We start from the raw sequence: 17689 nt of genomic DNA on the forward strand, positions 1-17689 counted from the left end.
TGTGACTCTTGGTAATTTCTCTAAAACTAGTCACCTTTTAAAATTTGTGACTCTTTAAAAAACTAGTCACTTAAAAGTTGTGACTTTTGAAAGAATCTTCAAAAACAAGTCACTTTAAGAATTGTGACTTTTGGAAATTTATTTTTCGAAATCAGTCACTAGTAATCGATTACCATAAAGGTGTAATCGATTACACATCAACAGAAGTGACTCTTCATATTTAAATTTTGAAAATCAAAATGTTTAGAAGCTCTGGTAATCGATTACAAGTATTGTGTAATCGATTACAAAAGTTTAAAATGATTTAAAAATGTTTTATCACTAGTTGTGACTTTTGAAATTTGAAATCTAATGTTTTAAAACATTGGTAATCGATTACATGATTATGGTAATCGATTATAGCTTTGTAAATCAGTTTTGAAAACAATGTTGGCTACTGGTAATCGATTACTACCTTCTGATAATCGATTACCAGAGAGTAAAACTCTTTGGTAATGATTTTTTGAAAACTTCTTGTGCCAATCAATGTTTTGAAAAACTTTTTGAATACTTATCTTGATTGAGTCTTCTCTTGATTCTTGAATCTTGAGTCTTGAATCTTGATCTTGATTATTCTTGAATCTTGATTCTTGAATCTTGAATCTTGATTCTCAAAACTTGATTCTTGAAACTTTGGAATTTGCTTAACTCTTGATTCTTTGGCATCATCAAAATAATCTTGGAATACATTGCTTCCACACCACTCCCTTTGTAAAAATCCGTTTACAAAGTCTAAACCATACAGGGACAACTCATCCCTTGTGTTCAGGAATCCATACAACTTAAGAGACCCTCAGCCCCTTAATCAGTCTCTTTGAATAAGAAGAAAGAAAATGAATTCTCTCTTGAAGAGAAAGATATTACAATTGAAGTCCATGGATGAACTCTTAATGGATTTGCAAGTGTTTGCCCAAGAGTTTCTTTTGAGAGAGCATTTGGAAATGAAGTTCTCTTGGAATATCTCTCTCATACATTTTGTGTCCCAAGTCACCTATTTACATGTATTTGATGACCATTCAAAAATCTCTTGAACAGATGTGATTCTCTGGAGTTATTTTCTAAAGAGTTGTGACTCTTAGGAGTTATTTTCTGAATTTCTGAATTCTTGACTTGGATCAAACTTGAGAAGCACTTACCTTTGGCATCATCAAAATCATGTATACATACATTCACAAGGGGAGGGAACTCGAACAGGTTGGGGCTGTCCGACTGTCGGCTATCGTGAAGATTGTGTTTCTACCATAGAATGGGTAGTAGCTACCATACTCTCCTTGGGGTCGTAGGGTAATTTTACTTGGGCCCTATGGTGGATGCTAAATGTACCTACACGGGGGTTGACAGGTAACTTTTTTCTTTGCTTGTATCCTCTAAATGATCTTTCTTCTTCTCCAAATGGTACTCGTCAAGCTGGAAGGTGAGGTACTTGCAAAAGGCACTCTAACCCTCAAGTAAGGTCGCAATCGAGAACAATAAAATAAGGGTAATAAATGAGAATCAACAGTATCCTTACCTCGATATCCACACAACTATTTATACATACCTTAGTGGGCCTTGGATTTATGAGTCCTTTCCCAAGGTTTCCTCATTAGGTAATGCCCCTATAATTATCATTAAGGAACTATTCTCTCTCTTAATTATTCTTTAACAGTTAATCTAGGTAATCTTCCTTTGCATAATCGTTATTCGGTCAGAATGAGTACTTAATAGGAGTACCTAATATTCAACTAGGCTTAGTACTTGATATTGTAAGGGGTATCAAGTATTCAGCCAGGTCGAGTACCTGATACTATCAGGGGTATCAGGTACTCAGCCAGGCTGAATACTTGATGTTACTACAAGGGGTATCAAGTATTCGATCAAGTCGAGTTCCTTATATTATCAGGGATACCAGGTATTCGGCCAGGCCAAGTTCCTTATATTATTAGGGATACCAGGTATTCGGCCTGGTCAAATACCTGATGTTACAAGGGCTACCAAGTATTCGCCCAGGCCGAATTCCTCATGCTATGGACGATGCCCAATACTTGACTAGGCTGAGTACTTGACATTACAGATGGTTTCGAGGACTCAGCTTTAGGCTGAATACTTGGTACCTCGTAGGAGTAATCCTATGAGATAGAGGAATTGTAGTCTTCGGGTATTCAGTAGGTTTAAATCCCGAGCACTACCATAGGGTGTGCTTCGGTGTCCCAAAGGTTTTCTTGGGTATAATGGATATTCGACTTAGGCCAAATACCTATCTGGTATAAAATTCATATTCCAATATCTTTTCGGCAATTGAGGTTTCAATTATATTAAATTATTATGTAAATAATAGTATACACGTGCATCATGATGAAAAATTGATATCCAAGCTAGTTTCATAAATATTTGTTACTTTTACATTTGTATACATTTTCAGTTAATTATATTTATTGTATATATATATATATATATATATATATATATATATATATATATATATATATATTATATGTAAATATTTTTTTTATATTATTAATGAAGCTAAAATGCAATTTTGGTCCTCCTAGTTTGATGAATATGTCATTTTAGTTCTCCTAGAATTTCATTGAGACATTTGGTCTCCCTAATTCTAAAAAGTGGTGATTTTAAATTGCTTTCGATGACTGTCAGTTTATAAACATTGACCTGTGATGGTGGTTAGCTCTCTCATTAATGAATAATTAACATTAATAACCAAAATTAATCAAATTAAAAATTATCGAATGTTTGTAGAAAGGGGTTGGTGGAATGAATGTCCGCAACCACCACAACCCACACCGCAATCGACAACCACTACAACCCACACCACAATATTATAAATTGAACTTCTTTATCAAATCTCTAGTGCAAAATTTTTTTCATATCACACCAACTCTAATAATATTGGTTTCCACCACAATCGATAACCACCGAAACGCACACTAAAATCTTACAAAACTACAACTTCTTTATCAAATCTCTAGAATGGGACGGGTCTGTTTCTGAAGGTTGTTCTATCAGTGGTCCAATGCCTTTGTCCAGTCTTATATCTGCAAAAGATCCATCAAGTTTTGACATTTCTATATCAGGCTTTATGTCATTAAATCTTACATGAATAGCTTCTTCCACAGCTGAGGTTCTAGAGTTGTAAACTCTATATGCCTTGGATGTTTCTAAGTACCCAAGTAATGTTCCATTATCACTCTTATAATCAAACTTTCCCAAGTTGTCCTTAGTATTAAGAATAAAACACTAGCATCCAAAAGGATGGAAATATGAAATGTTGGGTTTTCGTCCTTTCCACAATTCATAAGGAGTCTTTTTTAGAATGGGTCTTATATAGATTTTATGTTGTAAATAACAGGAAGTGTTCACTGCTTCAGCCCATAAATGTTTGGGGGGTAGAGTTGTCATTGAGCACGGTCCTGGCCATTCCCTGCAATGATTTATTCTTTCTCTCAACAACACCTTTTGTTGAGGTGTTCTAGAAGCGGTTAAGTTATGAAAAATTCCATTTTCTTCACAGAATAGATGAAAGCTCTCATTTTCAAACTCTTCACCATGATCCCTTTTGATTGAAGTAATGCATACTCCATTTTCATTTTGAACTCTTTTACAAAATTTAAAGAAGACCTCAAAGGACTCATTCTTGTGAGCAAGGAATGTAACCCATGTCCATCTTAAGTAGTCATCCACTACTACCAAACCATATATCTCTTTCCATTGGCAAATGCTATTCTAGTTGGACCAAACAAATCAATATGTAATAGTTCAAGTGGTCTTGAGGTTGAAAAAAAGTTTTTGCTTGAAAAGGAGGTTTTAATTCCCCCCCTTTTGACATGCTTCACAAAGTAAATCATCTTTCTATGACATTCTTGGTTAACCTCTCACAAGGTCATGCCTTTGCAGTTTTGAGATTAACCTCAAGCTTGCATGTCCAAGTCTCTTGTGCCATACCCAGTGATTTCCTTTGATTGATAGTAGACATGCTACATTTTGATTTGATAGTTCACTAAGATTAATCTTATAAAGATTACCTTTCCTATTAGTAGTGAAAAGTTGGGTCTTATTTTTGGGTTGGACGACACATCCATCTTTGCTAAAGGAAACATCAAGTCGATTGCACATAATTGAATTATACTAAGTAGATAGTGTGTAAGCCCTTTAACAAATAATACATTATCAATGGGAGGATAAGGATAAATACTTATTTTTCCACCCCTATTATCTTCCCCTTCTGATTTGAATGTACATTTATCACTTATCACAAAAAAAAACATGTAAAAAGAATAATTTAAAAAGACTTGAAGTAGGTAAGAAAAAATAAATTTCTCGTCTTTGTCAATAAAAGAACACACAAAAAGAAAGACATAAAAAAAATCTAAAAAAACATGAAGGAAAAGAAACACGTAAAAAATAATATATTTTTCTCTTCGCCTACCTTTTTCCTTCTCAATTTAGATCAAAGCATCAAAATTTTCTCTTCACTTTATTTTTATTTTTTGAATCTAGTAAACAATATTTGAGGTTCAAAGGGAAACATAGAATCAGCTTTCTTCCTCTGCATAGGAATATGTAACGTTGATTCTCTGAAAAGAAAAAATACATCTAATAGATAAGAGTAGTTACTTAATTTCAAAAATAAAAGTGATTACTCAATTTCTTTCACCACCTAAAAATCTTCTTTTTCAATTTAAATATGTATCTAAAAAAAGTATGCTTTTGTGAAATAAATGGATTTAAATTCATGTAAGGAAAATTCATCAAGAGAAAGGGAAAAAAAATATTATGAAATTTCTCACCTAAAAAATCCTTTTTCCCCAACTCAACTAAGTATCTACACATGGAAGAAAATAAAATTAGTATTCTTTTGTGAGATAAAAAAAAAAAAGATACAGATGAAGATGAAGAAAATTCAAAGAAAAAGGAGGTAGAAGATTGAAATTTATTGAGGGAGAAAATGGTAAATGGGAGAAAATAACTTGAAATGAGTGATCGGTATTTTATAATTCACTAACTCAAATAATATATTCATTAATTGTACACGTACAAATGCTAAGAATATATTTATTAATTTTCTTTTAATTTGTTTTTAAAATTTGTGAATGAATATATAAATCCTAATTTGTTTATTTTAGTTGAGAAGCACAATTGAAAAAAACTAAATATGTTTGTAATTTTGATTGATTTTTATTTTAAATTTTATTTTGTTTGTTTTAATGAAAAAAAATTAATTATGCGGGACTGAATTCAATCATTGTTTTCCACATGTACTAACAACATAGTCCTGTTTTATATAATACTAGCTTAAGTTTTTCATACCTTGCATGAGTATTAAATACCCATCTTGTAATTTATAGGAGTAATTTTTTATATTATATGAATTTTAATATATTTTATTTAGTTTCAATTTTAATAAATGTATGTTAGCAGCTAAGGGTGTAAATATATCAAACTCAATCTCTAAATCCACCCAATTCAATTTAACCCAATTAGATTTTTATATATTAATTGGGTCATTAGATTAGATTGATTTTAGTTTAATCAACCTAATAAAAATTAGAGGGAATGAAAGGTTTGGAGTTTTGACCTAACCAAAACCAACACAACCCAACTCATATTTAATTAAATTATTAATATAGAAATTCTGAATTAAGAACACCTCATTCTTAAAGCAATACATGGTTTATCTTAAGATAATACATTATTTTAAAGTTTATCTTTTTTTGTTTATTTTAAAGTAATAAAATTATTTTATGAATAATATTATGAGTATTATTTATGTTTTATTTCTTTTTTATGTTTATCATATGAATAGTATAATATTATATGAATATTGATTTTTAAAATATCCTTATTATTTTTTAGTTTGAGGATTTTTTTAATTATTTTTCAAAACTTAAATAGGTGACATTTTTTTATGATCTAACCCGATTATTAACCCAATCCGAGCCACTTACACTCCCTATTAGTACATATGTAAATAAATATTTAAATATATTTTATATACACACTTGTGATGAATTTAAACTTTTAAAATTATAATATATAATATATAAAATATGTATTAATTAATTAAATTATTTGGAGGAAATGAAAATCGGGTGTTACGTACGTAGTATCGCCCCATAGAATAAAACCTTTATATATATATATATATATATATATATATATATATATATATATATTGATTGATGTCTAATCAGGAGTTTAAGAATTGGACCAAACAAGTCGATTCGACTAAAACTCAATGGGCGCACCAATTCGATTTGCTAAGAGGATAAGAAATGTATTAGAACCAGGGTGATCTGATTTGAATTGGCATGCGATAGATCTTTGGTTGAATTGGATTGAGTCTTTGATTAAATCGGGTTGATGCTCTTTTAAAAAAAAAAAACAAAATTATGAATTTTTTCTATTTTATTTTTTGTAAACTTATGATTAGTTTTAAGACATTATATATTTGTTTCGGTTAGAATTTTTTTTATAAACTTGTATTGCCATGAATATTAGTTGTTATTTGAAATATTTTTATAATAACAATACTTTTAAATTTAGAATATTAAATAATTTAATTTGATTAATTAATTACTTAATTATATTATTTTTTTATATTTTTTAATATATATCAAATGATATGGATGATGAATTGTTATTCGACTAGTGATCCATCAACCACTAACTCGACCGATTCCAATCGAATTCTTAAAACATTGTGTCCATATAAACCAAGGAATTTTATTACTGATAGGGACACTTTTGGCAGGTACACTTTTTTTTGTAATTTTCTTTTCTCCGTCTCTTTATATCAAATCATCTATTTAATTTAATGTCAAGGATCTCTCTCTCTCTGTCTTCCCTTTTTTATATCCAAATAAAATTTCTCAAATCATATATGCTTGGGCTGCCACATAGGAGACCCAACCCAATCGTCCACTCAACACCACTTTAGATTTAGATAACAAGCTAGCGAGCCGTGGAAGAGATAAAGATTGCAATGTCTACTCCTTAAGCATAAACTCCCATTCTTCTTCAAATATTCGAAAGCAACACAGCGAGGATACCCACCTCCTAAAGAAACTGTAACCACGAGGTCGATCATCATCTCTCCACCACAACCATCACATCTTTTTACCCTTTTTCTTTTTGACAAGTTTCGCTGTATCTGCCCCTCTTCCTTGCTTACTTAGGTTGCTAAATATATCTATCAGCAAAATACTGAAGAAAGAAATGACTATATATGGTGATGGCTTAATTTCTGTCCCCTCATTCTGACTATCTACACACATATATGCACCCTTGTACTCACTAAACTCTTATCTTTTCATATTTGTGAACTAAATGTGAAAATGGACTATATATACTATTAACCAAATAGCAAGGGTCAGCATAATTGGTAGATAATTTGATTTTTTAATCATGTTATCAGGTACGATTCCTGATTATGTGCATAAAAAAAAAACCTTTGTCTGAAGAGAAAAAACTCACTTCAATAATCTATAGATTCTCTACGTCTCAAAAGGAATTGGTATCCAACTATCATTCTGGTGAAAACCAAAAGACTTTGAACTTCGATCTAGATCTGCTAATCCAAAACCTAGTTGCCTAATCCTGTGCCAGCTGGCAGTCTGAGAACTTGATGACAAACCAATTAATGCAATTTTTCTACCAAAAGATTTGAAAAAGAAACTGTCTCTTCTTGTTGCTTGATTCTGAAATAGAAGAGACCTTTGCACATAACATCTGAACCAATATAATAATGGAATCAATGTGATGGGTTTTAACTTAAGTCTTTTAGTATCGAATGCTACTTGCTTACCAAAAACAAGCTCCACAGTGTCTCAGTTTCGACAATGAATTCAAGTTGGGGTATTAGTATTCGGTTGTTGATGAGTGTGATTCACTCGTGCATCAAGTTTAAGATTACCAACTGTAGAGTGACCTGACCTATATGATCAGCAGCAAAGTGACGTTTAAGATTTAGAAATCAATATTGCAAAACACGGTATTGACCTATATATAACAGAAAAACATCTATCTGCCTATCTTCAATATGGAGCATAACTAACCCTCGAGAGTTGCTTTCACTAGCTAACCAAGCATTTTACATCAAATTCTTTTTAATTTCCTTTGTTGGCTATCTATCATCTACGCTGAGCTTCCAAGGAGGAAAGGAGCTCTCTCACTTTAGGGCATCGCTCCATAAAAGTACTCAACTATAACTACTCAAATAAAAATGCATTAATATTTTAAAAGGGTACTTTGAACATACTTCACGTAATTCTCTAAGTAAGAAAAATGAAATGTTTTATCCTTTATTTTAATAAAGAATATGGTTAACCAGTACTTTTAAAATATTAGTTAAGAAATTAAAGAAAATATTCATTATATAAATCAAAAGAAAATATAAAAAAGATGATGAGCAATATAATTTTTTATCTTTCAATAAAAATAGATTTATTTTAAAATTTTTAATATTGTCCTTAAAATATTGGCTAACATTTTTCTTTCAGTAATAATTACTCCTAGGTATTAGAAAGCTAATATATGACTTCTATTATTACTATCTCAATTTTTACATTCGCCTCCTTCAATAGTCAACTCACCGGTATTAATGTTTTGAAAACTAACCGGATATACCATCTATTTAAGAGTTATGCTATTTGGTACAAAAAAAATTCGTAAAAAACTGCACGAATCGTATTTGTCTTGTTTCGATTGGATAATCATATAACTTAAGAAATGAATACGATTAAGGAATTAAAGGAAATCAGCCAAGGATACTTCGTGTATAATATTCGTGCATTAACCTTCGTACTAAACATCATTTCCCTTTATTTAATAAATCGTGACAAGAATTGAGTGTTCTATCGATTATTCTATCAGTATGTATAATGTTAATTGTGTATTTCATTAACTATTTTTTAAAATTTCATTGAAGTTTGATATCGTTTTTTCCGTCTTGCAACAGAAATTACATTCTTTCTGGGTGTGAAGCTTCCTATATATCAAACCGTATGTGTACACCAGTGTTTGAGTCCAGTTATATATGGCTTTCGGGTTTAAGAGTTCATTCCTATAAATCAATATGGGACTACTGCAGGTTTCAATCATGAAATTACAAAGCTTCGTCAACTGTTTTGGGAGTGGAATTTGCATTGGAGTTGGTGGAGAAATTTGGAAGCTAGGAAGATATATAGCAGTGTCCTTTTTCTCTGTTAAATCAACTTATAACTTAGTGATGAACCATATAGCTAGGTTAGCGTGTAAATAATAGTGAACAGAGGTTTTTAATCATCTTTGGAATTGTAAAGTCCCTCTGAAAATCGCTTGGCTTTTTTATGGCGCTGCTTATGAGAATGTAAATCATTTGTTTTCCTCCGGCCTGTTCGGTACGTTTCTCAACAAAATTGGTTTTATGTCTATATACTTTATTGGAAATGTCTACGATTCTTCATATTATTTATAGCATATGGCTCTATCCTTAATTAGGCAAGATGTTCTAGAACTTCTACCATATTATCTGGCACTCAGTAACGTGGTCAATTTGGTTGATGCTCAACTAAATTTTGTTTTAACATGGTCATATGCTGAACATCTAGGATCTTATCAAAGTTAATTAGGTCTTACTCATGGGTTATTCATGGCAACGAAGGAGTATTGTTATTGATTTTCAATTTGGTTTATTAGCCTTATAAACTACATTTCCCATTATATTTATTAGAGTCCTTATGCATAATTAATTATGCATATGGTTTATTTTAAGTATCCCTTGTATCCATCTAAATAATTTTCTCTTACAACAACAAAAGTTCATCAACCATTTAGCTCAAGTTTTCTTATATGTTAAGCCGTAACTCGTTAATCAATTTAGCATAATTCATTATTTTGATCACTAGCCTTTTTAAAGGATTTATTTCAAGCGCCATAAGGTAACTGATCAATTCGTATAGAGATATGTTTCTGTAGTAATTAATAAAAAACAATAATGACTTTCACATTTTCTTTTATTTTTTATATGTAGGAATGAAAGAGAAATACTAAAAAGTTTATCATGTCTCCTGTTTTTTTTAATCAACTGAGTCATACTCTATTTGTTATGACGTTCAAGTTTGACAAATAGAAAAAAAGTTTGACATTAGCAAAAGTCTATAGTTGATTTTTCATAACTGTTCAGTATAATAAAAAATGAAGTATTTTTTTACTTTTGAGTTTAATTTTGTTTCATTTTTTATTTTAAAAATTGAAGCTTTTATTATTTTTAAACTTTATCTTATAGTAGTATTTATTAAATTGAAAGAAAGATAGCGCGCTAATATATGACAATTTGGTTAAATACAACTTTATTTTTTATAAGGGAGACTATTTTTCTTTATGCAAGGGATTGCTCCCTGTAATCTTTCTTCTTATTAATGAAGTAAAAAAAATATCTTAACGATAATATTGAAACAGGTATTTTGTTTTAAATAATCTTTTTCACCTGCTCACTGATGCGCACCTCTGTTTATCCCTAGCCTCAAGTAAAATTGTTGTTTTTACAAGTATGTTATCATTTTTCCCGTCACCGGGATATTCACTATTTTTATTCTCCTTTTTCGCTTTGTGGTTACGTTTCACAGGGATATCAAGTTCACCCACATATATATCATGCTTAAAGTTCTCATGCTTGAAAATGCTGGTGATAACTCAAATAATTGTAGTTGTAGTTAATGATGATGGATTTGTGTCTATGATAGATTTGGAATAAAAATATTAGGGAGTAATTTTTTGAGGTTTCTAACAGCGAGAAAAATAAATCACTAAAATCAATTTTCATGTCATCATTTAACCAAAAAATTTAACAGGAATCAAGAATCAAATGAAAAAATAATTTAGAAATCAAGACTAATCAACATTTAGTTGAAAGATTAAAAATAAAAACTTTAAATAATTGGGACTAAAAATATGTTATTCTAAAAAAATAAAAACTTAAATATGTTTTTATTTTCTTAAATTTATGTTATTTGTTATTTTGGTCCTTCAAATTTAAATTTATTTTTTTGGTGTCAATTTAAAAAAAAAAAAAAATAGTCCCTTGTGATAATTGAGTTTTTGCGGTTAATTGTATAATTTATAACCTTTTTTTTAGCACATATGGGACTAACAATAATATTTTTTAAAATTAAAAACTAAAAAAATCAAATTTAAATTTTGGAGACAAAATCAAAAGTGAACTCAATTTGAGTAACAAAAGCCAAAAATAAAAAACACAGCTAAGAAAATTTCAACATTTCGTTTCTACAACAAAACATAATTACATAAAAGGATATTGACAATAAGTTGTATGACATTGGAGATTCTTATCTCATTCATACTTTTGAAAAGAAAAATGAGAAATGCCTTTCCACTGGCTATGACAAAGATGAGAAATCCATTTATATGTTGAAAGAAAGGGGAAATGAGTCTTCACTTCCATTTCACAAATACACAAAAATGCTAGTAGTGCAAACACTCAAAGCCCGATCATCATTTCTTTCTTATGAGTTTACAATCACAAATCCCATCAAAGTTTAAAATAATATTCATCTCTTCCAACATGAGCAATCCTTCAGATGAGAAGGAGCAGTGTCAAAAGAAGAGGAAATCCACCATATGTGAAGCCTCCAACTTTAAGACATCAAGGAGAAGATTCTTCAGCAACAAAAATGAAGAGGATATGAACAAGGGAGTTTCAACAACACTGAAGCTTTACGATGACCCTTGGAAGATCAAGAAGACGCTAACCGATAGCGATTTGGGAATCCTAAGTAGACTCTCGCTGGCTGCAGATTTGGTGAAGAAGCAAATTTTGCCTATGTTGGGTGCAGATCATGCAAGAGCTGCAGAAACTGAAGAAGGGACCCCAGTTAGAGTTTGGGACATGGACACCAAATCCATGCACCAGCTCGTTCTAAAGCGATGGTCTTCATCCAAGAGCTATGTTCTTATTGGAAAGTGGAACCAAGATTTCGTGAGAAGAAGAGATCTCAAGAAAGGGGATGAGATCGGATTTCATTGGGATCCGTATAATTGCGTTTTCAATTTCTGTGTCCTTAAACGAGCTATGCCAGAGAATTAATCTGTGTTAGCTTTATTCTACTTTCAAATCATTGAGGAAAGCAATGGCCAATATATTATGCCTATATGTAACATACAATAATGTTATTGCAATAGCATGTACTTCAAACTAATTATTTAATACCAAGTTTCCATATTGTGGTATCTTATGAAATCCTCCTATTTTCGTGTTTTCGTTTTTCCCATGTCATTGTTTATTTCGTTTCTATAAATTAAACCTATATAGGTCTAGCATGAGATCTATGCACGGTTCAAACCTTAATTGTTAATCTATATCTAGTGGATTTGTTTGATGAGGTTGTTTTAATTCCTACTTCTGTTATTATATATAATTGTACCATGGATATAGTAGTAGACTGATTATTGCACTACTTCCTGGTTGAAGGCGAGGGCACTGCATTCATCATTCATATAATTGATGTAAAATTATGCAACCCTTTATTCGAGTACTTACCATAAAATGTATAATCTTTGAAACTCATAACTGGATTACTAGTCATCATGAGTTGATAGGTTTTTGTAATACAGTTTTAGATCGGATGTACACGCGCACAAATACATCCTTCTTAATTAAATCAAAATTAACACTTTAGATGTTGTAAGGGATGACACTAATTATATTGTTCAGATAGGGTTTCTTTTTTTCTCTTAGATGTCATTTCATGTGAAATAACAAATGTGATCCTTGGTTATAAACTCATTTTCAAGTATAATTTCAGCAAAGTTTCTAGCTTATATAGTTCTACTAACATGTTTTTGAGTGTAAACTATCTACATGAAACATGCATTGAGACCTAGCTTTGAAAATTAATGGGACATCAAGGATATGATGAGGGGCTATATGCATCTCTAACCTAAAGGCAATGATGAATTTCTTTAATTATTATTAATTATTACTTGGATAAGTAAAAAAATTAATTAAGGGATAAAACAAGATATACTACACTTAGCTGGAATATTGAATTTCATATGCTTATCATTGAACATTGATCATAAATTATCTATATTTACTATTGTTGAATAAATTAAAGGAATGTTATTTTGGATACCAAGTTTGGATTTCTTTATAATAACAATTTATTTTCTCCATTATCATTGAATCCTCCCAAAGTTCAAGATTTTACTCAGTTAATTAGTTCTATCACACTTCTGCAGGAAAATTTTCCCTTCATCACTTGTTGAATGGATAATGATCTCTTTTATGCTAATATAATTCGATAACTGTATAGTTTAACTATCGAAGTTAACCTAAATCTATACCCTATTATAGTTAAGTCTTCATTTTACAATTTATGTTGGTTATTATAGTTTTCCCATATACTTTCATTTTTCATCGAAATTATTTGATGCAATTAGTTTACCACTTGATGATCATAACATTTTATTAATCAATACATAGGTCTCACCCAGAGAAGAAAAAATAAACTTTAATTATAACATTACTTCTCTTTTAAGAAGGAAAAAGTTGTTTTTTGTCCATCATCTTTTTTGGCATGTCATGGTGTGGCCTAGTTGGATTATGAATAACGAAATTATGTTTCTCAGTGTTCTTTCGACTTTTTTTTTAGAAGACCAAAAGTAGATATATATTATAAAAATATGAATGACCAAAAAGTAAGATACAAGTAGTATCCGACAATCAGCCAGAGTACAAGTAATAAACTAAAGCATAAAAAGTCTTCTATTACATATATGCTCCCTGCTTATAGTTTATATAAACCCTCCCAACCCCTGCTATGCATAAGTGTTCTTTCGACTTGTGTTTTTAACTTGATAAAGGTCAGATTGTAGATGTGTTTTAATAATAAGATGGGAGTGCTCATTTTTTTTAACAGTTGTATTGATTATATAGTTTTTCTTTGTTGAAATGTTCTAATGAGAATCTTATATTTGTACTGTATTTATCAATAATTTTTTCCTAATAAATTTTTTTAATTATTCCTTATATTATCTTAGGGATCTTAATACTTTTATTTTATTAGGCTCGTTTGGATGTTGTATATGTACATGAAAACCTCTCATTAAGAATTTATTTTTCTCATCCCTTATGCAGGTAAAACTATATATTTCCCTGTGTTGTTTACAATGGTTTGCGCGTAGTCAAATTGATCATGTCTTTATGGTAGATTCAATAATGGTTTGCCCGTAATCAAGTTGGCCGAATCTTAATATTATATTTTTCATTATGATAAATTCAAATATTTTTGTCTCGCACAAGTCTCTAATATTTTTTCTATTTTGTTTGCGGTCTATAAAACAATATCAAAATCATTTTATTTCACTTTTCAAAAAAATATCTGAACACATTTGGAGACTAAAAATAAAATTAAAATTTATTAGGAATAAAAATATTATTAAAAATCAAAAATAAAATTTAAAAATTTATCATGAATGAAAAACATATTTAAGTTATATTTATTATTGATCCTTCACAAATTTGTTTTAGCACAAAAAATGACATTCTTTTGACCCGCCCAAGAATATCTACTGTAGAATCTTGACACATTTTTTTGTTCTATATATCTTCTTATTTCAATTTTTATATAGAATTCATTCTAGTTGGACCAACAACCATTTTGTTTTGGCTAAGTTGTTGTTTTGATCCAAAATGCATTTTCTAATTTTAGAAGTGATGGTTCAAAAGTCTTGTTAGACGAATGAATTCATTATCTATAACGTTTGTCTAAACCATATGGATAAAATTATTATTTTCATATAAGTTGACAAAATTACTTTTCGCTACTGAAACATTACTTGATTGCCATTTCCTTTTGTAAGTAGATATTAGCTCATTCTCGATAAATTTATAATTGTGCAATGTTTTCATTTGAAATGGTGTTGTAAAGTGGCTCAAGCCTCTTGTGTCAATGTGTCAACGCCTTCCTTATATATCCTGGCATCTCGTTCTTAAAATAATGGTCTAGATGGTGAACGTAGTCTCCTCTACACTTTTTCCTACCAATCTAATCCTTGGTGATATGATTCCATGCACGTATACACCACATGTGATTATTTTTGGCGATGAACTTCTTGTTTCCAATTATCACTAGCTTAAGATTTACACCAAAAGACATCCTTAGTCTCAAACCAATAGTTTCACAGTTCTGGATGTACCTAGAAAAAGCTCCCAAAAGACAACGGTTCTTCACCACTCCTTGAATGGTCCCAAACCTGATTGGTTACCAAGTTGTAAAGAAAACGACAGCCACACTCAACATGCATTTTCACGATAAAATGTGCTCCCAATTATTCATACTACAGTATGTTGTTCTCTCACCTAGTTAATTACTTGCATTTTTGGTAGAAGACAAGATGCATGGACATCTCATACTATAACTCATTTAAACATTGTCCGCGAGAATATCTTTTTTAGCAAAGATATTTAGGCTTAGAAAAACAAAGAAACTTGGCCCAATTTATCTTTTCTTGTTTCCAAAATAACTCAAACCATATACTTACACTTGCTATTATTTTCGTAAACTATCTTGCATTACATATTACAAGTTTACAACAATATTTAGCTGCTTAGTGGCTAGCGGAACGTCTAATAACATGTTATTTTGTATTTACAATGCCCCAAATTAAAATTAGGATTAATTATACTTTTGGATCCAAAATATTTGCAAATTTCACTTAGTTGATAAATAAAAAATTTAATATATATTTTTTGTTTCTATATTTTTCTCTATTGACAATTATAATCCTTACTGGTAATAGTATTAATTTATTATGTAATTGTTTTGTTGTCAATCTAAGAACTTGTCACATCATTAAAGAGATGTAAATAATTATGTGATTTTTTTTGTAAATTATGTTTTTAAATTCTTATTTATTTAAACATGTTAATGACATCAAACTAGTTGTTGAGAGTTTAAAAACATAATTTATCAAAAAAAATAAATTACACAACTATCTTGTGAGTCTTCTTGATAATGTGATGAATCATTAAACTACCAATGTGGATATTACATTATTTATTAACATTGTTAATTGATAGCAATGACTAAAACTATTAACGAGGAAAAGTAGTGGGACCAAAAAAAAAATTCAACCAATAATTATAGTTCAATTAAAGTTTTCGGAAAAGAAGGTGAATCTAATTCCCACATAACAGATCATTGGAAAGAAGTAAAAAATTTTAAGTATGAATAAGCCTCGAACCAAGAATTAGTCTTATAGTCGATTCAAAGGACTAAAGTATGTAAAAATATCTCATGATCCCGTCAAGGAGTCAAAAACTCTAATTAGAGTAGTTACTTAAAAAATGTTAATTTTTTTGTTTGTAAACTAAAAAAATCTTTAAGAAAATAAGAATTAAAAATATAATTAATCCTTAAATTGATATTGTTCAGACAGAGGCTTGTTTCATACCTTTGTCTTAATTGCCAGACTTTAACAATAACAAAAAACAATATTAGGTAAAACGGAATCTTCAAAAGTCATATAATTTGATTTTCATGAAACACAAAGGATAAATTAGAATGTTTTCGCGGTCAATAATGTGGTATACTTCTCTGAACCGTAGCTGAGAGGATTTGTTCCGTACGTAGAAAAAGAAACATATATTCATATTTCCATACATATAAATTATATAGGAACAAGAAAAATCTTCTCTTGACATGTACTAGTGGCATGAGTTTGAACAGTTGTCCCAATAATATATCGAAGAATCTGAAACGGAGCCCCTATGTGATTCGAGATATCCTAAACAGAGCAAGCCAGTAGTGAGGAAGAAACAGATATATCATATACACTTAAAGTGAGAGACAATTTTGTACCTCAAAATTAATTCCATTTCTTAACTGTCACCATCTTCAAGCAAATAAATTCTATGTATGGAAGAGGATACAAGCAGCCAAGAATCCAAGGTTGGAGCTTTAGTAAGTGGAAAAGATTGAAGAGGGGGCCAATGGATACGTAGAAATATATCCTCATGAATATACACTATTTGTGAACTCAAAAACAGAAGAATAATACTTTCCCTTATGTGGTCGACATTTGTTTATTCCATATATATATATATGTGAATATTATTATTTCTCTTCATGTGCAGTATACCTGCTAAAAACTTGGTCCCTGCTAAATAATAAATTAACATTATAGCTTAATCATTTTTTACACTTTCATAGATACGTAAAGTGAAATAGAAATATTCCTGAAGCCATCCAAAAGCGAAAAGTGTGGATCGAGGTAAAGATAGCTCAATTTGATGACATGCATATATCTTTTATCTTCAAATTCCTTTCCACTCGAGTCCTACTTGCTTCCTTTATTTGGATTGGGAGTCGGTATATGGATTCAGGTTTGTGGATCAGATCGGTAAGTTTATGGATCGAAAGGATAAAAGACCTATTTTTTAAGATACGTATAATGAAATTGACTTTTTAAGTCTGATTTATTAAGTCCACAAATTTAGTGAACTTTATTCGCAGACTACCCGTTTAACTCACCCAAGTCAAATGTGTAAGTATTATTAATTTGTCATGTTAAGATTTTGATCTTTAATTTAGGTTATTATTGTTGTTTTATTATGTTTAAAATGTTGATATATTTTTGTGTGATAGATTTTATC

General features: G+C 30.2%; 1 protein-coding gene and 1 long non-coding RNA gene across 2 annotated transcripts; one reads left to right on the forward strand and one right to left on the reverse strand.

The window, feature by feature from the left end:
• The first annotated feature begins 11407 nt into the window (after positions 1-11407).
• Positions 11408-12244, forward strand: E1LA (B3 domain-containing protein E1La). Its single transcript, XM_006578410.3, has one exon. It carries the CDS (start codon positions 11540-11542, stop codon positions 12116-12118), a length of 579 nt encoding a protein of 192 aa, XP_006578473.1. The 5' UTR covers positions 11408-11539; the 3' UTR covers positions 12119-12244.
• A 4345-nt stretch (positions 12245-16589) lies between these two features.
• Positions 16590-17431, reverse strand: LOC121174695 (uncharacterized). The gene is made up of 2 exons (XR_005890978.1): positions 16896-17431; positions 16590-16821 (listed from the first exon to the last, which is right to left on the reverse strand). It is a non-coding gene; the product is annotated as an uncharacterized lncRNA (long non-coding RNA).
• Between the last annotated feature and the right edge of the window lie 258 nt (positions 17432-17689).

This window comes from Glycine max, chromosome 4, assembly GCF_000004515.6.
Source record: "Glycine max cultivar Williams 82 chromosome 4, Glycine_max_v4.0, whole genome shotgun sequence".
Classification (NCBI taxonomy): Eukaryota; Viridiplantae; Streptophyta; class Magnoliopsida; order Fabales; family Fabaceae; genus Glycine; species Glycine max.